Source organism: Vigna radiata, chromosome 5, assembly GCF_000741045.1.
Source record: "Vigna radiata var. radiata cultivar VC1973A chromosome 5, Vradiata_ver6, whole genome shotgun sequence".
NCBI classification, from domain to species: Eukaryota; Viridiplantae; Streptophyta; class Magnoliopsida; order Fabales; family Fabaceae; genus Vigna; species Vigna radiata.
The window spans coordinates 24520663-24544298 of NC_028355.1; the positions used below are offsets into that span (position 1 = coordinate 24520663).

The 23636-nt window shown below is 34.2% G+C and overlaps 5 protein-coding genes across 9 annotated transcripts in view; 3 read left to right on the plus strand and 2 right to left on the minus strand.

Annotated features, from left to right (window-relative positions):
* LOC106762305 (UTP--glucose-1-phosphate uridylyltransferase) overlaps positions 1–7087 on the plus strand; it is a 14314-nt gene extending 7227 nt beyond the window's left edge. The window contains exons 4-20 of one of the 3 annotated variants that reach the window (XR_001375806.2): positions 219–279; positions 464–541; positions 619–669; positions 755–807; positions 1994–2066; positions 2227–2284; positions 2406–2452; positions 2547–2597; positions 2980–3012; positions 3195–3232; positions 3315–3390; positions 4537–4620; positions 4722–4820; positions 4889–4993; positions 6190–6261; positions 6648–6806; positions 6907–7087. Coding sequence is in view for 1 of the 3 variants with exons in the window: in XM_014646137.2 (XP_014501623.1) it covers positions 219–279; positions 464–541; positions 619–669; positions 755–807; positions 1994–2066; positions 2227–2284; positions 2406–2452; positions 2547–2597; positions 2980–3012; positions 3195–3232; positions 3315–3390; positions 4537–4620; positions 4722–4820; positions 4889–4993; positions 6190–6261; positions 6648–6674 (1006 nt within the window). In the remaining 2 variants the exon portion in view is untranslated. Of the gene's footprint in view, positions 1–218; positions 280–463; positions 542–618; positions 670–754; positions 808–1993; positions 2067–2226; positions 2285–2405; positions 2453–2546; positions 2598–2979; positions 3013–3194; positions 3233–3314; positions 3391–3682; positions 3801–3889; positions 3974–4536; positions 4621–4721; positions 4821–4888; positions 4994–6189; positions 6262–6647 lie in introns of those variants that run through there. The other 2 variants (XM_014646137.2, XR_001375807.2) reach the window with 2 other exon arrangements.
* A 709-nt stretch (positions 7088–7796) lies between these two features.
* LOC106762193 (50S ribosomal protein L3, chloroplastic) lies at positions 7797–9305 on the plus strand. Its single transcript, XM_014645958.2, has 2 exons — positions 7797–8438; positions 8701–9305. The coding sequence occupies exons 1-2, from the start codon at positions 7925–7927 to the stop codon at positions 8988–8990; spliced, it is 804 nt and encodes a 267-aa protein (XP_014501444.1). The 5' UTR covers positions 7797–7924; the 3' UTR covers positions 8991–9305.
* A 1065-nt stretch (positions 9306–10370) lies between these two features.
* LOC106762194 (cytoplasmic tRNA 2-thiolation protein 1) lies at positions 10371–12316 on the plus strand. The gene is made up of 6 exons (XM_014645960.2): positions 10371–11034; positions 11107–11199; positions 11279–11319; positions 11398–11464; positions 11551–11662; positions 11798–12316. The coding sequence occupies exons 1-6, from the start codon at positions 10442–10444 to the stop codon at positions 11954–11956; spliced, it is 1065 nt and encodes a 354-aa protein (XP_014501446.1). The 5' UTR covers positions 10371–10441; the 3' UTR covers positions 11957–12316.
* A 1209-nt stretch (positions 12317–13525) lies between these two features.
* LOC106759947 (chromo domain-containing protein LHP1) lies at positions 13526–16894 on the minus strand. 3 transcript variants are annotated; one of them, XM_022781113.1, is made up of 7 exons: positions 16546–16894; positions 16394–16419; positions 16225–16314; positions 15494–16129; positions 14045–14105; positions 13853–13909; positions 13526–13787 (listed from the first exon to the last, which is right to left on the minus strand). In XM_022781113.1, the coding sequence occupies exons 1-6, from the start codon at positions 16777–16779 to the stop codon at positions 13862–13864; spliced, it is 1095 nt and encodes a 364-aa protein (XP_022636834.1). In that variant the 5' UTR covers positions 16780–16894; the 3' UTR covers positions 13526–13787; positions 13853–13861. The 3 variants fall into 3 exon arrangements, with proteins under 3 accessions (XP_022636834.1, XP_014498834.1, XP_022636835.1); XM_014643348.2 differs by having other exon boundaries at positions 13526–13909; XM_022781114.1 differs by lacking the exon at positions 16394–16419 and having other exon boundaries at positions 13526–13909; positions 16546–16656.
* Positions 16895–17371: 477 nt separating this feature from the next.
* On the minus strand, positions 17372–22574 carry LOC106762639 (RNA polymerase sigma factor sigB). Its single transcript, XM_014646642.2, has 7 exons — positions 22245–22574; positions 22002–22159; positions 19659–20258; positions 18540–18770; positions 18285–18425; positions 17984–18184; positions 17372–17877 (listed from the first exon to the last, which is right to left on the minus strand). Exons 1-7 carry the CDS (start codon positions 22321–22323, stop codon positions 17596–17598), a joined length of 1692 nt encoding a protein of 563 aa, XP_014502128.1. The 5' UTR covers positions 22324–22574; the 3' UTR covers positions 17372–17595.
* Positions 22575–23636: the final 1062 nt, after the last annotated feature.

Here is a 23636-nt window from a genome sequence, read left to right on the forward strand (position 1 = left end):
ATTCCTTTATCTTTGCTTACTGTTTGATTATTGTTGAGTGTGTGTGTGAGAACTGGAAGCTGCTGTTCGGTTCCTTGAACAAAGGAACCTAACAGTGCATCAAGTGTTTAAAGTTATTTTCTTTTCTTACATTTGTACTCCCCATTCATGGATTAGGCTAAACCTTATACTTGATGACTTATTGAATTTACACCTATAAAATGTTTCGACTCATGTAGATGTGCAATTAATGTTAGTGATGGACAGACGTTCCTGGACATGATCATTAACCAGATTGAGGTGAGACATTTATACATAATGTATGAGTTTATGATAAAATCATATTTTCTTATATTACTGTATTCCTATGAAAATCATTGGTGTATTCTCTTTTTTTTTTAATGAATTATTTAGATTTTGCACATACTATACACCTGTCATTGACTGGTCCGGTTCTTACTATTTTTCTGTTGTGATTTCGTAGATGCTCAACTCCAAGTATGGATGCAGGGTTCCTTTGCTGCTTTTCGACAAAAATGATATTGGGGATCATAAACTAAAGGTGAAATGCCGTATCAATTTCCATATATAATTGTTGATCTCAGCTACTGTTGTAATCTTCAGCTTCATTTTCCATAGGTTTTGGAGAAGTATTCGAAATCAAGTGTTGAAGTGCACACATTGAAGCCGGTTTGTATTTGTTTCAATTTGGATTAAGTGATATTTGTGATTTCTCAATGACCAAAACATCATAATATATATATACATTTTGTAGGGTGAAAGTGGAGAATTGAAATTATCGGGTGAACATTCCAGTAAGGAGGAAATGTATGTCTTCAAATAAATATCTGCCTATTAAATTCAATTCTAAACTTGCTGTGCATGTCTATAGAGTAATACATCTTGAATGCCCTCCAATTGATGGTATTGTTATTATGTTATGGGCATGTTAAAATACTGTTATTAGTGTTACCCCTGATATAGTCTAGATGTTATAGCCATAATTTAGTTGTGTGGAAACAATGCAAAGTAATTGGATTAGCCATTCTCTGTTTACGTGATTGACTTTCGAAATATTGTGAGACAGGCCATCCGTAATTGTTTTTTATCTGCACAAATGATCTACAAATACTAATAAGATATGGATTAGTTACAGTTTTGCTTACAGTGTTTTAATTCACATTTCAATTTGGTTTGACATGAAAATAGAGTAAAAAATAAAGGGTCACGTGAGGAACAAAACTCTCACTTAGTGGGATTTAGGGAAAGTAGATATTAGGGTTACAATTTTCCATCAATGGAGAACTAGAGAACGCTACGCATTGGTTTGTTTAATCAAGTGGTTTTCATGGCCTTGACCCTGAAACTGCAACTGGACACCAGTAGCTCAAGAACTGTAATTGCTTGTTCCAGTTAGTTTTTCACATTGAACAATGGTAAAAGTCTCTGCAGAAGCAGTATTTGAATGGGAGTTGTTGAAATCCATGAGAAACAAGCCAAAACATAGCGCTCTTGGATGTGAGAAAGGAGGTTGGGATGCATCGTGGGTCATATGGATAAAGGGGAAAACAACTATTTGTTTCGGATGCACGAAATGCTACACGCCCGGAAGTTGTGTGTGGGTGCGTGAGGTGGTGGAACAGAGTGGCAAACTGAGCTTAGTGGTTTCTGGAGTAGGGCAGTTCTGGTAGTTCGATCACTGGAGAAAAAGTGCACTCAATGACAAAAGGAAAGGGCATGTAATGGTCCAAGACAAAACAGAGGGGGATAAAAAACACTAAAACTATTTATACGATATAAAAGAAAAATTGTCTGATGTTGTGTCTAATGCATACGACATTGTATGTATTTTTCTAGTGTAACACCTAATGATTAACAAATTTGTAGTATTTAATGACCAATTACATTCTAACATATTTCAACCTATCGAATTGTGCAGTCCACTGCCTGCAAATTGGCTTTCATGATAAATACTTCATCATTTTAAACTAATCTACTAATTCTACGTGTTAAGGCATCCATTTGATGATGTGGAGGTGTTCCGTTCACTCATGACTGGTGGAACCCTTGATTCGTTATTGTCACAGGTATGAACTTTTTATACTGTTTAGCACTTCTACCTTAAGCTGTCGTCCTGTTACGTTAAAATCTATCTAGAAAGTATGAGGCTTAAAGTTGAATTTTACGACTGTAACAATGTAAGACTATAATTGAATATTTCACTTACTTATTCATATGATTTTCCAGGGTAAAGAGTATATCCTAGTGTTGAAGTCAGACAATGTGGCAACAATTGTTGATCCAAGTATCCTTCATATAGTTTTTATCATTAATGACAACATTTTTTGGAGTCATTACTCGTTATTTCCTAATCTAGCTTTGAGACTAAGATGTTTTTATTTTTATCAAACTTAACTGTCTTGTAGATATACTAAATCATTTGATGATAAATGATATTGAATATTGCATGGAGGTGAGCAGAATTATTTGTGTCCATCATATGACTGCTACCATTTCTCTTCTTAGGGAATATGAGTTATCTGCTTCATTTTCTTTCTTTTTTCCAGGTGACACCAAACCAATCATTTAACTTAATCTTAACTGCAATGAAATTTAAGGTATATTTTCATTTTCTTTACTTTTACATTCCTTTAGTCACTAATATTTGTGTCAGACTTGGAATTGTGTGATACTTAATCAGTTGTCTTCAATATTTGTGCGAGTTTTATCATGTGCCATTATATTTAAGCATATTAAGATGTACGGTAAAAACATCCATCCTGAAGTGGAGTCTGTTGGAAGTTGGAATTTTCACTATCATTGGAGATAATATAGGGCAAAAAGTTATTATTGTTTGATGTGCATTAGTAGCTCTTATTGAATGCTGATAAGACAATGGTGTAGTTTGGTTGCTATTAACCTATTAAAATGGTGCTATGATTTGTATAATTTAACTTGAACAGCTTTGGCTAAACATTATATGTTTGGTAATCTATGCAGCTTGGGGAGATTGCCCGAAACCAAGATAAAAATGTAAGTTATAATTTTTGTTTTATTTTATTTTTGTAACTTTTACATGCATTTATATTTTTTTTATCATTTTAAGTAATAGCTTCAGAGGATTTATTTTGAATTTCTGACAAGACTTATGAGAATATTACAGCAATCTGTTTCTTTTCTGATTTAATTTATTTTTCCTGATTTATGTGTGGAAGTTGAAGAACAATTTCAAACTCATCGATACAACAAACATGTGAGTGAAATGCTGGTTTTTCTTCAACAATGTATTAAAATTTACCGAAAGTGCTAAATTCCATGTGTTGTCCTTTCCACAGGTGGGTGAGTTTAAGAGCCATCAAGAGATTTGTTGATGCTGATGAACTAAAGCAGGAGAAGCCCTCAGTTTTTAAGGTATGATTTTCCAGCTCTCATTAGGTCATTATTCTATTAATGTGATAGGTCCAGGCAGAAAGATACACTTTATTCCCACATGGTCTATTTCCTTACCAATGAAGTAGGAAATTAGACAAGAATTCTATTACAACTAAGGTATTTCGAGAGACCTCAGTCTCCATAACCTTTCCTCCAAACTAGATACAAAAGACATAACCTCCTCCCAAACCTAAACAGATTGTTTTTATAGAGTCTGTAACAGCTATGACATAACTGCCCTAACTGTCGTGTTTTTTTCCTTCTATTATAGACAATGCCAAACCTATCAATACCCCATCCATGAAGTTTCATCTTGTCCTCAAGGTGAAAATCTGGAAATTCCTTGCTGATTGAAGAGGCCCTTCCCAACTATTGTCCAAATTTGGAAGGTGCTTCCATTTGATTAGAACTTCCAATTCTCCTTGGTTATTTGTCCTGGTGTCTAATAATGAACATCTAAAATTAATTCTTCTCTTAGTGTGGAAGGTAAAGGCAGGATAACAGTAGCTGGCTGGACTGCTCTTTTGAGGAGAGACACACGAAACACTGGGTGGATTCTGCTGTGAGTGGGCAGATCCAACTCTTAACTTACTATGAAGACACTTAAGAGTCAGTTTTTCAGATTTGTTAGTCTAGTTAGGGTTCTTTAGAGATAGCTGATGTAAATGGCTGAGTCCTTTCTTGTTGTAAGCGGCTTTTTAGGATCTAATTTTTCTCAGGTTACATCTATCTTGTCTTTCTCTGTTTTTTTATAATTCCAATTGACTTCAATTATCTCACTTCAGCTTTTGAACCCTGCTCCGCATTATCAATCTTGGATGCATGTTCATATTATATTTTCTAAATGTTCAGCCATGCAAGTTCATTTGCTTGTTAATAGGATTTTCATGTGATATTGTGACTACATGTGTTAAAGGTCATTTGTATTACTAAAACATTAAGCACTACTTGTGTTATGAATACTTTAATTAGATTAAATTAAATATTAAGTTGTGTGACACTGGCCTGTCTTCTTAAAATGAGAGAGGGAAAGCGAGAATAAACTATTGACTGGTATAAACAGACAATCAGTTCTGCTAACTATGAAGTTACTGATTGCTGTTTTTAATGTATTTTCTTCATCAGTTCTTTGGCAATGTAATTGGTGTGTCCGTGCCCGAATCTCGGTTTTTTCCATTGGATGTAACATCAGATCTATTACTTCTCCAGGTGACACTGACTTCATTGTATATACGCAAATAATGTTACTGAAAACATACTTTGTTTTCATGCATGACTGACTCCCTTTCACCAATTATGTATTCTTGCAGTCGGATCTATACACTTGTAGAGAAGGTGTTTTAACTCGCAATCCAGCTAGAACTAATCATTCAAATCCTGTGATAGACTTGGGACCTGAATTTGAAAAGGTGAAATCTAGTTTTTTCTTGTCTTATCTTTGCACAGTCATTACCTTATATATGTGTTTTATTCTCAGATTAGTGACTTCCAAAGTCGTTTCAAATCCATTCCAAGCATCATTGAGCTGGATAGTTTGAGGGTGAGAGGTGATGTGTGGTTTGGAGCTAATATTACTTTGAAGGTACAATTGACGTTCCTTTCCCTGTTCATCTGCGTCACGTTGAATACTTGCTCTTTTGTCCCTTTCTGAATATCTTTGATTTTTGTCGTAAGTTATAGGAGCCTTTATATTCCAATTGATTTTAATCTCACCCAATTTATAGCAAATTTTCAAAACTACTAAAGATTTACGTGAAGCTCTAAAATCACTTGAACATGGATTACTGGATGTCTGACGACTCCAAAACTGCAGCCCAGTAAAGCCCCGAGCCCGTCCTACTCACCCAGTAAAACGGCGTTTAGAGACCTGGACTGAAATAAGACATGCACTTGCAGAACCCAGATATAGTGGTGTAAAGATTTGAAGAATTAAGCTCTTCTCGTAAGAGTTGAGGCAGCCACATAGCCTCTCCAAAGCGTATCCAATTTTTTTTGGAAAATGTTGTGCAAGGGGGGCTGGAAGAGTGGGGATCTGATAATAAAAAATGATAATTTGGTATTTTTCAGAAGAGAGTAGAAGCTATATTATAATGTGTGAAGTAAAGTAGAACAATCTTTAAGATAATTCTGGTCTCATGGTCAAGAACCATCTTTCTGTTGAAAGATTGAGCTATGAAATATATGCTAATATTTGTTTTACATCTGCAACACATCCTCTCATGCCAGAATCCAATGGACTTGAAGAGACAGAGCCCTGGACAATAACTCACTCTTTCTGAAAATCAACTATATTTTAGAAAATGAAGGCCCATGAACGTTACACTGTAGAGGCTCTGATGCAACGTTAATGCCTATAAAGTTTTGGGTGAAGGCCACGATTGGTTTTATATTTCTGACACTGAAAATTTCTGGGTAATCCGTAAAAGAGATAAATCAGTTTTTATTTTTAATTTGAAACTGATAAATCTCGGATATCACAGCAGACAGTACCTTCCAAAAAAATTGTAGTGCCCTTCTTTTCTGCTTTTAAAATTTTCTTGTTAGACTCTAAGGTTTCTGCTTATTATAAACTTGGGTAAATTTTTTGCTTTTGATATGGAATGGAAGATTGGAATTAGGTGAACTGAGAGTATAATACAAATGTTAATATAACTTATTGTAAGCATTCAAAATCAGTGAACTTTGATTCATATAATTTATTGTCTGAGCTGCTATATATGATATACTTATTTGTTATGATTTTCTTGCATTTATCTTATTATTAGCACTGATTTTCAGGGGCGAGTGACTATTTCTACAAAACCTGACTTGAAATTGGAAATTCCAGATGGGGTGACGATTGAGAATAAGGTATGATACTAACTTCGATATGAGCTTTTTGGGAGTTTCTTATTACAAAATTTCACCATATCATGGGTTTTATTTTCCCTGTTCTGTTAGTGTTAGAGGGTTTGTAGGTGGGATGTCAGTTGGAAGAGTTTGCTTTGTAAGAACTGGTATAATGGGGATTCTTGTCGTTGTTTTTTAACCTTTTGTCATCATTGGTTGGATAAGCCTGACTGACTGTGCAAGCCTAAGCAGTATTGAGGCAGGTCATATTTAACGGAGACTGACGCCTTTTGGCATCATGACAAAGCAAGATGATTATGCATGATTCTCCAAAATTCAGTCCATAATTATTAGTATAATTGGATATTATGATGTTGTCCTGACAAGCACATTTGGCTGCTTTACAGGAGATCAACGACCTTGCAGATATCTGAGGATGAATGAACGGTTTGTGGAAGTTCTAGGGATTTGGTTCTGGTGAATACATCATGACTGCTGAACTTTAATTTGCAGTGCTGAACAATTTAATTTGTCATATTAGCAGCCACCAACCAGCCATCTTTTAGGTTTTCTGCAGAACATAGTTCCTTACACTTTTTTTTTTTCAAGTGGCACGATAGTGGTGAGATAATTTACTCATCTATCTATTCATTCTAAAACTTTTAGGGTAAGGCTTGGTACAGTCCCAGCTGAGGGCAGAACACGAAATAGGAATGGTTTCAGTTTTGCTGGTCTTCTGCCTTTATACTATTAGAATCACACCAATTGTTTATTGTACCAATGAGTTGGAGCGTACAGACAGAGCAGACATTTTTGTCCTACTCCAAAAATTCTTGACTTGCTTTAATAAACAGGTTTTTTTTTCTAACTTGAAAATCATTATTGTTATTGTCTTACATAGTAGCATATACAAGGGACAAACAAAATTGCAATATTGTATGTAGAAGTCATAATAAGAGTTTATAAGAAAAATGGGAGAACTTTACTTTTACCAAACTGATTTAAAAACATAATGATGGATAACAAGTTTACTCATACCAAACTGATCTTTTAGGCCCCGGTCGATTTCAATGGAATGGACTTGAGTTTATCTAAATTGTCTTTTTTGAAATTATTTATTTATGAAATTGTAACATATAAAATGCAATATATTATCTCGATATATTTTTCGTGGAGGATAAATATTAAATTCGACGCAGTTCTACAAATGAAGGTCTGAAGTGAAGAACATTTTTATTATTACCCGAAATAAAAGAATTTAGTGCAAAGTCAGTTAATTTAGCATTTATAATTTATTTATTACTTAGAGAATGTATTTATACAACATACTTAGAAAAACATTAAATGAATTAGCCAATAAGTGAAAAGAAAAAAGGCGTATTGAATTCAATCCATCTTGGGTATAATTTATTTGCCAAGTAGCGTATTGCTATTTCCGAATAAAAATTAAATCTGTACACAATTTTAATTAATAATGACTACAATATTGCATTTCGGACATGTTTTTGGATAAATATATGACATGGGCCGGGCTTGACTACTAAAAGGAACGGGTCTTTCCATTCCTCAGCAGAGAGAGGGAGAGAGAGAAAGAAAGGATAAGAGTTTAAGATTAATTCCGGTGTGCTTCTCTCTCTAACTGTTGAGTCTGTGACGCTCACTGAGATAAGGAAGCAGAGCAGGCATGTCAATGTTGTCCATTCCGTCGCCAATATATGGTTCTTCTCATTCCTCCCTTTCAATTTCTCGGCTGCCGTATTCTTTGACGGCTCAGCCTCTGCAAGTAAGTAGAAGAGCAAAAGTGAGAGGTGTGGTTGTGATGAGTATGGAAGCAGGCATTGGAGTCATGGCCACCAAATTGGGTATGATGAGCTTCTTCCAACCCGACGGCGAGGTTGTTCCTGTCACTGTCGTTGGCTTCAAAGAAGGGAACATCGTTACACAGATTAAAACTGAGGCCACTGATGGCTACGACTCCGTCCAGGTTGGTTACCGAAGGGTCCGAGACCGCAAATTGACCAAACCCGAAATGGGTCATCTCGAGAAGGTTGGTGCCATTCCCATGCGTCATCTTCAGGAGTTCCGTCTTCAAACCGTCGATCAATTCGAGCTTAACCAACGCCTCGTTTTCGATGAGCTCTTCAAGGAGGGTGATCTTGTTGATGTCTCTGGCACCACCATTGGCAAGGGTTTCCAAGGTCATCTCTCTTCAACTTCTTTCATCCCTGCCTTTTTCAAATCTTTAGGGCCTTCGAATGAAATTTCCGATTCAAATTCTTGCCAATTTACTTCGTGTGCTCCAAATTGATGTTGCTGAATGATAGATACTATACGTTTCATACCGGAAAAATCATGCAATTAAATTATCTCTGTTGTTAGGGGTTAAGAAGCTTTTTTTTACCACTTTTCTGTATTGATCTTGAATTCCCTCTTGCTCATGAACATTAAAACATTTGACAGGTGGAATCAAGCGTCATAACTTCAAAAGGGGTCCAATGACCCATGGTTCGAAGAGTCATAGACAACTGGGATCAATTGGTGCTGGAACCACACCCGGTCGTGTGTACAAGGGAAAGAAGATGCCCGGAAGGATGGGAGGAACCAAGAGGAAGATAAGAAAGCTTAAGATTGTCAAAATCGATAAAGATCTTAACGTGGTAATGATCAAAGGTGCTCTCCCTGGTAAGCCTGGAAATCTTCTCCGGATAACTCCAGCCAAGATTGTGGGCAAGAACATTCCAAAGAATTAGCACATCTTTCCTTTTTGTTCTCACTTCATGCTGCATTTCCTTAACTTGTCTGTAATTGTTGCATTCCTCTGTTGGCCCTTAGGTGCTACTTTATGTATACCTACTACTATTGCGTTTTCCAATCCATTCAATCATACTCCACTTTACCAGTTTGGGTTCCGTATCTTAATTGCTCAACATAAGATATTGTGAATGCCGTTTCTTGTTTCCTTTCCAGATGAAAACAGCTTCGTGTTTGCCAACCTCCCCACAAAAGTGACATTCATTTGCTGAACTTCACTAGATTTTTTGTAATACTATATGTGATTGATGCCATATGTAATGTCACACAGGCACACCGCTGTTATATTCTTATCAATCATCAAACAGAATATGGAAAGAGGAGCTTCGGGGTGATTAGAAGAAGGGAAATCAAAAGCTCACGGAAATATAAAAAATAGAGAAAATAATCCACAACTTTATTGGTTTAGCCTGTCTTTGTTTTGTTGACTAGTTTATCCTCAATCTATTTTATTGATTTACTTTACCAACATGTTTAAGATTGAGTGGAAGGAACTTGAATTCTTAAGCATGTCCTTTTGGGTAATATTTTAAGAAAGTATTGATAGGAAAGACTCACTTAATACTTGCTTGTATGTTAAGGGATTGGCCTTTCACCTATTAAATTAGGAAGTTTTTCCCGATGCAAGTATAGGATTTTTCCAAAGAGATTGAATCTTTAAAATTCAGAATATGATCTTTTATTATTTATTATTTTTTTACTTTGCAATCAAATCAAATATTAAATATATCCATTCATTTAGCTTATGTTTATATTGAGGAGTGAAAAAGAAAAGAAAAAAAATGACTTAAGGTTGTGTGTATTAATAAAAATAACAAAAACTGAAAAGGAATGACAAGAATAATTGTGAGTAACTTAATTAATATAATAAATTTTAAAAATTATAAAATGATTAAATTGTCTGTAATATTATAAAAAATTAACTTATGTTATATTACATAACATTGATTACGTTATATTAAATTATTATACTGTAATATATTTTGCAGGGGAAGTTGGGGAAAAGAATAAACGCAATAGTGAAGACGAAGAATATTAATGTCCAGACAACAGAAATGCGAAAACAGAGATACAGTGGTTTGTGTTTAAGGGGGGCTATGCGATTTATACAAATTTAAAACAAATGAAAAAGGACATTCAATAAAACTATTGACATTTTTCTGACTTTAAATTAAAATATTAGAATGTAATATATATATTTATATTGATAAAATGATAAACAAAAATACTTAACATGCAAATGAAATTGGAATTTTATTTTCAACTATTAATTTTGTATAATATTTAGGTTATAAGATTGATTGTGGATGTTTTGGCGTTTGAGAAATAAAATGATTGGAGAATAAATAAATAAAAAAGTAAAAACCCTAGTTCTGATTTGGAGTGCAGAATGGAAGGGGAAGGAGAAAGGGAAAGGAAAAGAGGAGGGCGTGTATGCTGCGTTTGCAACAAGGAAAGAGCTTCCGTGAAGAGGCCCAAAACCCTACAGCACATGTGTAGGGAATGCTTCTTCAATGCTTTCGAATCTGAGATCCATCAGGTTATCATTCAAAACTCCCTCTTCACCGCCGGTGACCGCGTCGCCATCGGTGCTTCTGGCGGCAAGGATTCCACCGTCCTTGCCTATGTCCTCTCTAAACTCAACCGCCTCCACAATTACGGCCTCCATCTCTTCCTCTTGTCCGTCGACGAGGGAATCACCGGCTACCGCGACGACTCTCTCCAGACCGTTCATCGGAATCACCTTCAGTACCAACTCCCTCTCCAAGTGGTTTCCTACAAGGACTTGTACGGATGGACCATGGACCAAATCGTTGACGTCATTGGCTTCAAAAACAACTGCACTTTCTGTGGCGTCTTCCGTCGCCAGGCCCTTGATCGAGGTGCTGCTCTCTTGAAGGTCGACAAACTCGTTACTGGTCACAACGCCGATGACATTGCCGAGACCGTTCTCCTCAACCTCTTGAGAGGAGATGTTGCTAGGTTCCTTCTCTCTTCCATTCTTCCCCTCTCTTACTCCGCTTCTTTTTCATTTCTTTCTTTCCTTTTCCGTAGATTGAGTAGGTGCACCTCTATTACCACCGGCGAAGATGGGCCAATTCCCAGGTGCAAGCCTTTCAAGTATACGTACGAGAAGGAGATCGTCATATATCCTTCCACTCCCTTCCCAAATTCAATATAATTTCGATTCATTTTCTGTTTTTGCTTCCTTGACTAAATTCCTTACGTATGCATATTTCAAGAAGCTCGACTACTTTTCCACCGAATGTAATCTCCTATTCTTATCTATTTAATCTTTGTTTTCCCATCAAACGGATTACTAAAACATTATGATTACAATTGCAGGCATCTATTCCCCAAATGCATATCGAGGTTTTGCTCGCGAGTTCATCAAAGATTTGGAAAGAATCAGGTAAGTTGTTGCTTTACTTATGCCACCTCCTATTCTTGCACTTTCGGATGAGTTGGTGATGGATTTATGTGTAACGTGAAATGCAGACCTAGAGCCATTCTTGACATCATCAAATCGGGGGAGAATTTCAGGATTTCTACTACTACCAAAATGCCCGAACAGGGAACATGCCAACGGTGTGGTTATATTTCTAGTCAGGTATTTTTCTGCGTGAATGTGAAACTTGGCCTAAACTGGTCAATATAATGCCTCATTTCAATATACAAATATGGTTTGTCTGGGTTTTGATGAAGTAGCCTTAAGGGCCACTATTCATATCTGTTTTATATGCAGAAATGGTGTAAAGCTTGTGTTCTGCTTGACGGACTGAATAGAGGATTGCCAAAACTGGGGATTGGACGAAGTCGTGGCGGTGTTGGTTCTGAGAACGGAAATGAAAGTAAAGTACATAAGAGCATCCAGGGAAAACAGTGTGGAACTCTAGACTTTTGATTTGAATCTACGGCGTTTGTGTACTTGTGCTTAATCAAACGCAGGTGTAGTAACCATCTATCTACAATTCAGTGGCAGTTATTGACAGTGGAATTATGTATATCTACTTGGTGACCTCCAAACTACATGACAAGCAATAGGTGAAAGAGGAAGTCACCCTTTGACAACAGAAACTGACTCAACAATACCTATAAAAAAGAATGAGGTCTGATAAACTTAAAAGGAAGTTTACTAGTTGCATTTTTTGTATACACGAATTCCGTCCGTGAAGCGAGAGAAGGTGAGTGAAGAGGCAACATGGAGTCGGTTCCATACAAATATTTAATGATCATTGATATACCGAATGGTTCTGATTTATTATTTGTAAGCTTTAGATTATTTCATATTACGTAAGTTGGTTGGTGATTAGTTTGTTTTAGTGGCTAACTAGGTCTACAAACCGTTCTAATACCTTTAAAAAATCCCAAAACTTACACTTTGGAATCGGTGACACTTGGGGTTTAGAAATCTTTTTTGAAAGAAACCAATTCCAAAATGCATGCATACAGTTTATTTGTAATCATTTAGGATGTCACAATAAGAATGCTCCGTCCCTGAATAATTATTTCGGAAAGGGTTATGACTTGTTCCAGATTGTAAATTTGGAACCACCTCATCGAGATATATTATATTGTAAAATAGCATAGAAACTGTATTTCAAAATTTGAACTATTTAGGAATTGTTGTATTACTATTTAGTTGCATAAAAACTATATTCCAAACTTTGAACTATTTAGGAATTGTTGCATTACTAGGCTCACTTGTATTTTGTGCACCATAAAAGCAGCCAGCATAATATTCCTTTCTCAATGTTGAAATATTCTGTTAGTCTTCCTATTTGATAGAAAATGTCAAATCTCTTACTAAAAACATTAAATATGTGATTTTATTTTTTTAAATTCAACAATTTTATTTTTTCAAATTGAGATAAATTTAACTTTCATGTAAACATTACAATAATATTTTTACTAAAATTGATATTTTTATTAAATATTTTTAACAAAATTAAATTTATATTTTTTATTTAACTTTATTTTAAAATTATTTTAATTTTTTTTAATATATGTTTCAAATAGTTATAGATTTATAAATTTATATTTAACATTATATATAATAAATTCTAAACAAATGTCAGACTTAATTTAAAAATATTAATTTTATAACAAATTAAAATAAATATATTTAAAATTTTAAAACAATTTAATTTAAATAAACTTAATATTATTAAAAATATTTAATAAAATTATTAATTTTAATAAATAAACATATCATTATAATATTTATATAAAAATTAATTAATGTGATTTTTAGTAAAATTATTCAATTTAAAAGAAAACAATTGAGATTGAATATTGACACGAAAATTATTCAATTTAAAAGAAAATTCTAACAATTTCTTGACATGTAACAAAATGTTAACTTAACACGATAAAAAAAATCTTTTAAAAAATAAAAAAAATAATGAAACCACGAATTTACATGTAACAGGTATTTAACGTTCTTAATATAGTATTAACCCAAATAACCTAATTGTTATATATCTTAAATTCAATTGAAATTAATTGCCACCATAACTATTTTGGTGTCTCACTCTTCACTCCAAGAGGATAGAATGGAGTGTAGAATATTTAGACTACAAGAGGTTTTTTGAAAATATTGAAATACAATTTCCTAGGCGTGAGCATGTCTAATACTTAGTTGTCATACATAGTACGAAGACATGCAGGCAGGCATTGAAAACAACGTCACTAACCAAAAAGTATTACCTTTGCGATCGGCTGCATCTACAAAACTACATTGTTATCATTAGCGACAAAAAAGGGAAGTTCTATATACATAAGGAAGTCCCTTCATTACCCTGTTCAGTTACAATGTAGGACAATACCGGAGATGCAACTCATAGAAATTGATCAGCTGAAAAATTAAGAAAATCATTAGCTTTAGGTAAAAATGAGGTCAAAACAACATTTTCAAAAGATGTCGAAGCCATGAAAAATCGACAACGAAATAAACAACTAAATCTAACTTGGACATGAGATTGCAGGTTACCAGAAGTGGATTATATGCCTTGAGATATCTGTTATTCACCATCACTTCTGTTCCATCAGACCTGTTAAGTTAATCAGGTCAGCTGTTATGTGAACAAGCATGCAGTATTATTATGGAAAATAATCCAGGTTGCTTCAACTTCCATAAAGAGTTGGATAAGATACAAATTTAGTAAAGGAAATGAAATCCAAGATTCCCATAAAATCCGGGAATGTTATGCCAAAATCATTTTTCACTTGCTACTTTTGTGGACGCCTGGCATTTCATTTAAAACCATGACTTTGGCTTGGTTTCTTTAACTCCAGAATAAGTACCAACATCTTATTACAAGTTTGCAATGCTCAAATACTCCAAAGTTCATCATCCCATGGATCTGGTATGAGATGGGATCATTTTATGGCATCCCCGTGATGTTTTTGAGTTTCTTCAGTGGAATCTCTATCACAGATGTAAACAGCTTTAATGTTTCTATCTTCCAAATTTTGTTGAATAGTTCTATGTTTTAATTTTTTTCATCAAATCCTTTAGATCTGTGTTTAGCATCCCTTCTATTTTTTCAGACATTCTATTTTCTAATAACCATATGCTTGAATGCCTTATTTTACAATTGCCTGTGTCTAGTGGATGGTTTTCTTCAATTGATAATTAATATTGTTTCTTGTGTATGTTAATAAGCATCTATTATCGATCTTCAATAGTTGTGTCTTTTGTTATCAATGTCCACATTGGTTGTACAAATTGTAAATATTCCGATGTGTTGAGAACAAGGTCAATTTAAATATATCTTCCTCTTTTAACTCTCTGAAACACATTTTAAAAACAAAACGTAACTGAACTCTAGACTCCAAAGCGAACCATATCTCGATGTGGTGATTATCTAAACCTCTATTAACTAAAGGATATCTTTTAGTTAACAGTGTGTTCATTTCGATACTGAATGCTGTTATACGAAGCATTAAATTCTAAATAAACTTGCTATTAAGGTGTCATCTGATAAAAAATAACTCAACTAATGACCAAATCATTCTAGGACTAAACAAATGACCTGGCAAAATCACGTCCTACACGGTTTAAGTTTTGATAACTATGATCACGAGTGATCGAACCCTTCAGCAATGTAGAATAAATTTTCAGACTGAACTTCGTTACTTCAATGATTCTACTCATTCCATTCACTTGTCAGTTGTTTGAGGCTTTTTGTTTTTTATTTTGTAAACCATTTGCTCATTATTGAGAGGAAATTCATATCCAATTTAAGATACTCTTATCCCCATTTGAAAACCCTAAACCATGAAATCCAAAACCTTTAAATTGAGATATATGTATAAATATCAATTTAGTTATTAAACTTACTCGTAACAAAAATAAATACAACTATATATTTTTAGTGAAAAGTGTCAGTGTGCATGCGAAACAATAAAATTCGGAGTTGTTGGTTAAGTGACAAACCTCATGGCCATAAATGTCACTAAAACATCCTGCATGTTGTCGGATAAAGAAGATGAATAACCTATTGGCTTCAAAATCTTGACAATATTGCAGGCAGTTTTAGCATCATCCATCTTCAAAGAACTATTATTCCCCACACAACCAGTGGTTCTCGTGCAGCCTGGTTCAACTGCACCAACAGGCATGCTGATTGCATTCTGATCATCAACAGGCTTCCCGACACCCGTATCTCTCTTGAACCTCTTGACAGGACCACATTTTCTCCTTTTAGCTCCTCTGCAGCGCCCAGTTTGAGTTGGTTCCTCGCAATCTAGGTGACTACAAATGGCAGTTGAAACCTTAAGTTGCTGGAAATGCAATCCAAGGTTATCTAGCTCAAGGCCAGTGTTTGTTGTTGCCTTAAGTTCACAGAGCTTTGGATCATAATCATTTTGGTGATGATCTGCAAAGGTATTTTCATTGGTTTGTTGGGGTTGAGGAAGGGTGGTAGGAAGAGGATGGTGAGGGAAGCTGGGAGTTTGAGAATGGGGGTTGTGAGTAGGAAAGTGTCTAAGGCTGTAAGAAGTGGTAGAACGTTGAGGATGCTTCCTGATCTTGGCGTGATGAACGACATGCTTGCGCTTGCGCTTGCGAAAACTTGAAAAGAAATAAGAAATGTAAGAAACAAAAAGTAATGACACGTGCATACAGGAAAGAAGAGGAAACGATGAGAAGGTAGGGTAGGCATCTACCTGTCCTCCTCAAAAGCACGAAGGAGATCAGGAACGGACTGCAGATTTTCAAGAGGCTCCCAGGTATTGGCAGTCTCAGGCCATCCACGCCTGTTAATCACAGTTTCACAACCTCATTCACACCTAATACTTCACCATTATTATGTTAACAAGTAAAGCAAAAACTCACCATTTGATTAGGTACTGCAGCTGACCCTATAATACTCAGTGAATCGCATCACGATTTGCAACATTCATCGTCACAACTCAGAAGAAGAATAGAACAGAAGCACATTAAGTGAAAAAGGAAAGTAATAATTATTAGTTAGTTGGTTTTGTTACCTTGCGTATCCTCCTACGTCGTATGGTTTCGATTTCATAGAAGCCATCGTCGAGGTTGAGGTTGAGGTTGGGGTTGAGAGGCACGAGGGTTTGTTCTCCATTCCCATTGTCTTTGTGAAAGAGAAATTGAGCAGAGGATGAAGGTGATGAAGGTGATGAAGATGGTTCGTTGCTTGAGCCCTCCCGAACTGAAATAGAAGTGGAAGTGTTGTTCCTCTTCATCTTCTTCTTCATTGCATCTTCGATCTTTACTTTACTTTGCCATACACCAAATGCTGCTACTTCCTGTAATAGGACCCAACACCACCCTCTTGTATCGATTTACTTTCCAATAATAATAACATCACACTCAACTTATTTATTGCACAACTTATAACTATTTAATATATATTATTTTAATTATTTTACATTACATTCTCTTGTCTATTTCCTATTTACTTTATTTATTTGCCTCTTTATTCTTCATCTGTTTTCTCTTTTTCTTCTACACCTTAAAATGGTATTAAAACCTTTAATCATTCAGTATAGTGTTAACTCATCTCTGTTCCAAATATTTGCAACAGTTGAATTTGGCGTTCAGGGGAAAAATTAAATTGATTCGGGCAAACAATACTAAGTTTTAAAAACTTATTCAACACTAATAACATAATTTAGCTTGTGTCCGATAAAATAGAAATGTGTTTCCCATTGATTCTTGCAGTGACTGTTTCATAATAAATGGCACTCCTCCTTGTACTGGTTTGTTACGTTACACATTTCTACCCTTCCTAAAATAGCTTTTAGAAAAGTAATTTTTTAAAAAATAACCCATAGCTATGGAGATTCATTATTTTCCAACAGATAACTTCCTACAATAAATTTTGCACTTCACATACATTAAAAATGGTGGACTTTTCGTCGTAAGTTATTCCTTTGTGTGCACATTCATTTCCTAGCATGCTAAAAATAGTGTTGTCTTTTCCTTCGTAGAATGGGGAAAAAATGGAGGAACCTCACAAGTATCGAAGAAGCTAACTCATACAGCGGTTTAATAATCAATATCTGGTAGGGTTATGGAACCAAATACTGCTGGAAATGTTTGGTTCTCTTCTTGTTCTTAAGCTTCTTAAAAGCACTCGACTCAATTTGCCTAATTCTCTCCCTACTCACACCCATCATCTCCCCTATCTCTTGGAGGGTCTTCGTCCTTCCATCATCCATACCAAACCTCCATCTTACCACCTGCCTCTCCCTTGAACTAAGACTGTCAAGTGCCTCTTGCAGGTCCTTCTTCATGAATTGCTTAAGGAGCTGTTCTTCAGCTGATTCGGCATCAGGATCAGAAATTATTTCCTGGTAAAAAAAAAAAAAATACAAGTTTCACCAAAATGAAAAACATATGAAAGAAAAGAGTTTCTTTTTCTTCTTAAGCACAAATTTGAACAAGATTAGGACAGACTGAAGGTTTAAGATTTTGGTTGATTCCAATCTTCTGTTCCAGAGATCTGGGAGCTTTCGGAGTCAAAAGCACAGCAGTAAGCCTCTTCATAGACAACCCAGTTGCTTCAGCAACTTCTTCATCATCAGGTTGTCTTCCATTTGCACTAAGCAATTGTTTTCTGGCCTCCTTCACTCTGTAAGTCGCCTCCACCATGTGGAACTTTCAAAACAAAAAAATTACAATCATAAAGTCCCTTAAACATTAGAGCAATTTCAACTCATAATAAATATTAACTTATGATTTTTCACATGATACTCACTGGTAAGCGAATAGTTCTTGACTGATCAGAAAGTGATTTCCGAACAGCCTGTTTAATCCACCAATGAGCATAGGTGGAGAATTTAAAACCCTTGGTACCATCAAACTTCTCTGCACCTTTTACAAGGCCCCGACATCCTTCCTGTAAACCAATGACAAACACTAAAATAGTTTATTACTGGAACAGTTATAGTTGCCATGTTTTCCACCATCACTAATTGTTTAAGCAAAATCAAACGGGTAGGTGAGAATGTACCTGGACAAGATCTTGCAGATTCATCCCAGATCCCTGATAATTCTTTGCAATTGATATGACAAGTCTTATATTGCTTTTAATCATTTTGTCTTTGCAAAATCTACCATAATTTAAGCGTTTCCTAAGTGTCTTCTGATCTACCCCTGCCACTGCAGCCCATTGGGCAAATGTGGGCTGACCACCACATCTTTCTACAAGATCCTCCTGAAGTCTTTCAAGCTTTAGAAGGTCCTGAATTATATTGGCAGAAGAATGGGCAAATGATTTATTAGACAACAAAAGAAAAATAGTAAAATTATACACATTAATCAAAAAGAAAGAAAAAACTGTATGCTGGCATATTTTTACAACCTCAAGTACTAAAATCACCTAAATTATACAATCTCCTGATTGATTCACTGTGATTAAATTAATATTTGCTAACTTGTGATGATGTTTTCCATTCCAGATGCTTCTGAAAAATGTTTTAGATTAATACAATATGCACAAGCTGAGTTGCTACGATTAAATGAACAATTTGCTGACTTCCTTGTAACACTCTTTTTTCTTTCTGGATGGCTCTCAACTATAAGAATGTCCAACCAACCAGTAAGAAGAATCTCGAAGAGCATCCAAACCAAACAACAACATAAAAACTCCCTACCCTTAAATATAAAATAAAGGTAAGGGAATAATGTACAACCCTCTCTGCCCATAACTATGAAAAAGGTAATGTCAAGTAAATATGAGAAATAGAAAAATTTAAAAATCCCATGAGGTGAAAAATTCAATTTAGGAGTTTCCATTTTAAGCATACAGTACGATAAAATAGGAAGAAACATTGAAGCGGCTGACTAATAGAAATTATATTTAAATGGTATCTTTTGAAGCATAAAACAACGTGATGTTGCACGTAGTCCTGGAAATGACAAGCCAGGTAAATGAGGCTTATGTCATATGAAGAATGACAAATATTGATTCACAAAATCTAAAGATCAGCATAGACTTTGTGAAGATTTTTATACTGATTATTAGCTGATTCAGGAGCATGTCAGCAATTAAGGGCATTAAGTGCATGGATGATTCTACACAATGTGGCCCTAAAATACTAATAACACGTCACTAGCACACAAATCCCACCTGTATTCCTTCTGACAACTTGATTTCTTCAGTTGAGGTGAGAAGTCTAGAAGTCATGGTTGTTGTTCTTAAGTAACGAAGTGGATCTGAATAATCTATTTCTTGCACAGAAACACGCTTTCTTCTGCTGGAGGAGCCAGGCTTAAAAGATGCAACATTTGTGGAAACCTTCTCTGCTGCTCTGTCTCTTTTAGCTTTTCTTTCTGGTTGGCGCTTAGATCTTACAGCTATACTGTTGGAAAGCTGTTCCTGCAGGCGCTCAAGTTCCTCATGGGAAGGTTCTACATCAGATTCCTCTTCGCTGGGGCTTAGGTCAACACCTTCCACCATTTCTGCTCCAGCACCCATGGATTCCCCTGCTACACCATTTTCCACATCCATATGTTGAAACCATTTGAGAAATAAATCATCAGACTTGGAAGAAACATGGGATTTATACTTTGATTCTGCTCGAGGCTTCTTTTTTACTAGTAAAGCTGCATCCTTTGCAACCTTCACGGCTGCTTTAGCAAGAGCAAGGGCTTCAGATGCAGCAGCAGCTATTACAGCCTCTTCATTAGTAAGAAGTGATTCCGTAGATAAGGTTGATTTAAAATTTGCCTGATTAAAGCCATAAATATAATTAATTCCTGGGCAAGTTTGATATGTCTATTTTTATTTTTATTTTTTGCAAGGCAAAACAACTATAAAAATAACCCAAAAGTAATTGATCCAAAAATGACAAGTTCAAGCACTACTGAAATTTTCAAAATAAAAGATAGAGAATAAAGTTTAAAAGCAGATAAATGGGAATCTATAATAGTTCCTGCTTATGAATTGGTTGACAATGAAAAATATAGCGTCTAAAAGAGATCAAGGAATTATATTTATTGTTTCGGAAGGAAGAAAGTTTGGAAAGAGGGGACAAAGTTGTCCTATTCCAAAATCAGAGAATTAGTGAAGGCCATTTTTGTCATGGGCAAGGCAATTGAATCTTACCTATCACCCTTCACATGGCTATCTTAAGGAATTCTTGAGCCTTGGGCAAAATTTATGTTTGAGGCATAATCTAATGCAACTCATCAATCACATTTTATGTTTCTTGCTCTTCCTAAGCAACCAAATTACAAACCAAAGGTATATAATAGAAGAATCTGGATATTTCACTTCCATAAATAATATGGCTAGTCCATTGGAGTTATCTCACAATTAGTTTACCTCAAATATAATCTAAGTAATTTTAATTCTCGATCGACAACTTTATTTTGTTAGCATTTCAGAGCATACCTTCCATTATAAATGTAGATAAAGTCCATCAATGTTAGAAGGTTCACCAAAACATCAAATATTTTCAAGATTGATGCAATAGTTTAGTAAGTCATCATCATGCAAAGTTTTAAATGACTGTGTTTCAAATAAAAATCAAAGAGTTGTATATTTCTATAGTAAATCCAATACATCTTTCAATAGGAGAAATATATTGATATCGTATGTATATAAAACAACTGTTATGGAAAAAGATGAGGACAAAACAAAAAACACAAAAAAGCAAGAAATACATGATTTGGCTAATGTGACCTAGATCCACAAACAATCAGAGAAACTACATTTTTTACACAGAGAACAAACAGAAGAGTTACAAAATTTACAATGAGTGACACTACTTTTTTTACCTTAAACTTCAACCCAACAAACCATTCACAATGAAGAAAACACAGAATGGCACCCCTATTAACAAAATTAATGCTTCTCAACAAGAACAATATTAAAATAATCTCAAGCTGAATGTCTTGTTTTTATGGACCAAACAGTGTTTGCAAAATTTAAGCTCCATGTGCAGTTCAATAGCCATATTTTTGTACAGTCCAAAATAGATGCAAAATCATTTTCTCCATAACTTGAGTGATACAACCTTTTAAATAATATAAAACAACATCTATATTACATAATATTACCCACAGAATTAACAACAAATACTAAATCATATCACAACAAAGCTGATTGCCTAATAATACAAGTTGGCAACAAGTAACCTTTTTTTACAAAAATATAAAGAAAAGAATGGGAAGCCTGGTGTGATTTGGGACAGCCTCAATAGCCTTAAACCAATGAAACTTCATTGGAAGCAAAAAAATACAATTATAGTGACGAAATGATGATAAATATTAAATTATAAACCTGATGCAACCCTAAAGAAGGGAAGTGGTAACCTTGGTAACCTGCACTTGAACTACCAACCATGCATAATGATAACTTGGAAGACGAAATTTAGAGATTCCCAATCCGGAGAAACAAAGTAATAAGTCTAGGTAAATTGATTTGGTATTATGTTTAATATTAAAATGGTAGTTGTAGAAGTGTAACCTGCGTGGGAGGGGCAACAGCCGTGACATAGGGCCAAGACGTGTTTGGATCAGAAGGAGCATCCAATACCAACTTCTTTTCCAAATTAAGCAAAGTTGAAGACGACGTGGGGGACAATAGACATTGCGGCTGGAAACAGAAATTTGATCTTGTTCTTGCTGCAAAAGAGGAAGAGAAAACGGGAGTGAGAGAGAATAATAGGAGACAATTGGGAATGGGAGAGAGAACAGAGAAAAGGGTTACATAGATGGGTAGGAAGAGCAGACGGATGGTTCCTGAAAGTGTCGAGGTGGCAATTGAAGTGCGGCAACAAACACGACATTCTAGTGGTTGTAGCAAAGGACAACGTTATCAACGAGATTGAGATTGAGATTGTGACTGTAACTGAAGGGTGTCATGTCATGAGATTATGGAATAGGAGCAGTTGTTGTTGTTGAAGAAGAAGATGCAGAAGAAGCGAAGCGAGAGCAATGTGTGTTTGTGACAGAACACAAAATTGAGGATAAGGAAACTCAGACTCTTCACAAAAACGCAAATCCTTCTTCTTTCCCTTATTTTCTTATTACCCTTTCAATCTCTTAATATTCACCAAAAACTATTTCCCCCTTTTTATTATATTACTTTTATCACATTTTTTGAATTTGAATAAACTGTTTCATAATATTCATGTGTATTTTTTTTTCTTATTTTGTTATATTCTCACCATGTTTTATGTTATACTATCATGTTCCAACCATCAAACAAACATTAAAAGTCTAGCGTTATATTTAAATGAATATTTACTTTAAATAAATACTAGTGGTGTGTCCACTTTTTTCTTTTGGTAAAATTTTATTAAATTATAAAAAAAAAATTACTAAATATAATTATAAAAAAAATAACTATTCAGAAGATATAATGACAAGTAATTAGTTTAATTCATAAAATAATTAAATTTAAACAACAGTTATTTAAAAGATAAAAATGAAAAGGTAATTATTTTAAGTTAAAATAATAACTGAAAAAAAATATGTGTACCAAAATAACAAATCTTCTTTATATATACCAATAAAAACACACGTGTTATTTTTTTTATAATAATAAAAAATAATAAAATAATTATTATTATTATGAAAATATAAAGTACTTTTACGATTTTATTACATATAATAATTTTAAGTTAAAAATATTTAAATTTTAAAAAACAATCAAATAAAAATTATATATCTAAAAAAAAGTCACTTGTAAAGTTAACGAATTAATTATTTTAATTTTAAAAAAATAATTATTTAAAGATAAAAATAGAAAACAAATATGTATATCAAAATGAGAAATCTAATAGTATAGATATATATAATTATTTTAATTTCAAATATAGTGAAATGAAAATTATTAATTTTGAAAAAAACAGTTACTTAAAAACTAAAATTAACAAAGTAGTTATTTTAATTTCTAAAAATAGTTATTTAAATAGTAAAAATAAAAAACCAAATGTATATATCAAAATAAGAAATTATCTTTATATAATAATATTAAATGTTATATGTTATTATTTTAATTTTAAAAAATAATTAAATTTAAAAATATAATATAATCAAATAAAAAATATCAAATTTTTAAATGGTAACTTAAAATATAAGATTGGCAAAGTAAATA

Excerpts from the sequence above, each read along its gene's own strand:
- LOC106762193 (XM_014645958.2), top strand. The coding sequence starts at position 7,925 with ATGTCAATGTTGTCCATTCCGTCGCCAATATATGGTTCTTCTCATTCC. Across the intron at positions 8,439-8,700 it reads CATTGGCAAGGGTTTCCAAG|GTGGAATCAAGCGTCATAAC; the intron begins GTCATCTCTCTT and ends AACATTTGACAG.
- LOC106762194 (XM_014645960.2), top strand. The coding sequence starts at position 10,442 with ATGGAAGGGGAAGGAGAAAGGGAAAGGAAAAGAGGAGGGCGTGTATGC. Across the intron at positions 11,200-11,278 it reads TACGAGAAGGAGATCGTCAT|GTATGCATATTTCAAGAAGC; the intron begins ATATCCTTCCAC and ends TAAATTCCTTAC. Across the intron at positions 11,465-11,550 it reads AAAGATTTGGAAAGAATCAG|ACCTAGAGCCATTCTTGACA; the intron begins GTAAGTTGTTGC and ends CGTGAAATGCAG.
- LOC106759947 (XM_022781113.1), bottom strand. The coding sequence starts at position 16,779 with ATGAAGAAGAAGATGAAGAGGAACAACACTTCCACTTCTATTTCAGTT. Across the intron at positions 14,106-15,493 it reads GTGACATTTATGGCCATGAG|GTCTGATGGAACAGAAGTGA; the intron begins GTTTGTCACTTA and ends TTAACTTAACAG. Across the intron at positions 13,910-14,044 it reads AGGCATATAATCCACTTCTG|CTGATCAATTTCTATGAGTT; the intron begins GTAACCTGCAAT and ends TTAATTTTTCAG.
- LOC106762639 (XM_014646642.2), bottom strand. The coding sequence starts at position 22,323 with ATGTCGTGTTTGTTGCCGCACTTCAATTGCCACCTCGACACTTTCAGG. Across the intron at positions 18,426-18,539 it reads ATCTGCAAGATCTTGTCCAG|GAAGGATGTCGGGGCCTTGT; the intron begins GTACATTCTCAC and ends ATTGGTTTACAG. Across the intron at positions 18,185-18,284 it reads CAAGAACTATTCGCTTACCA|TTCCACATGGTGGAGGCGAC; the intron begins GTGAGTATCATG and ends TTGTTTTGAAAG.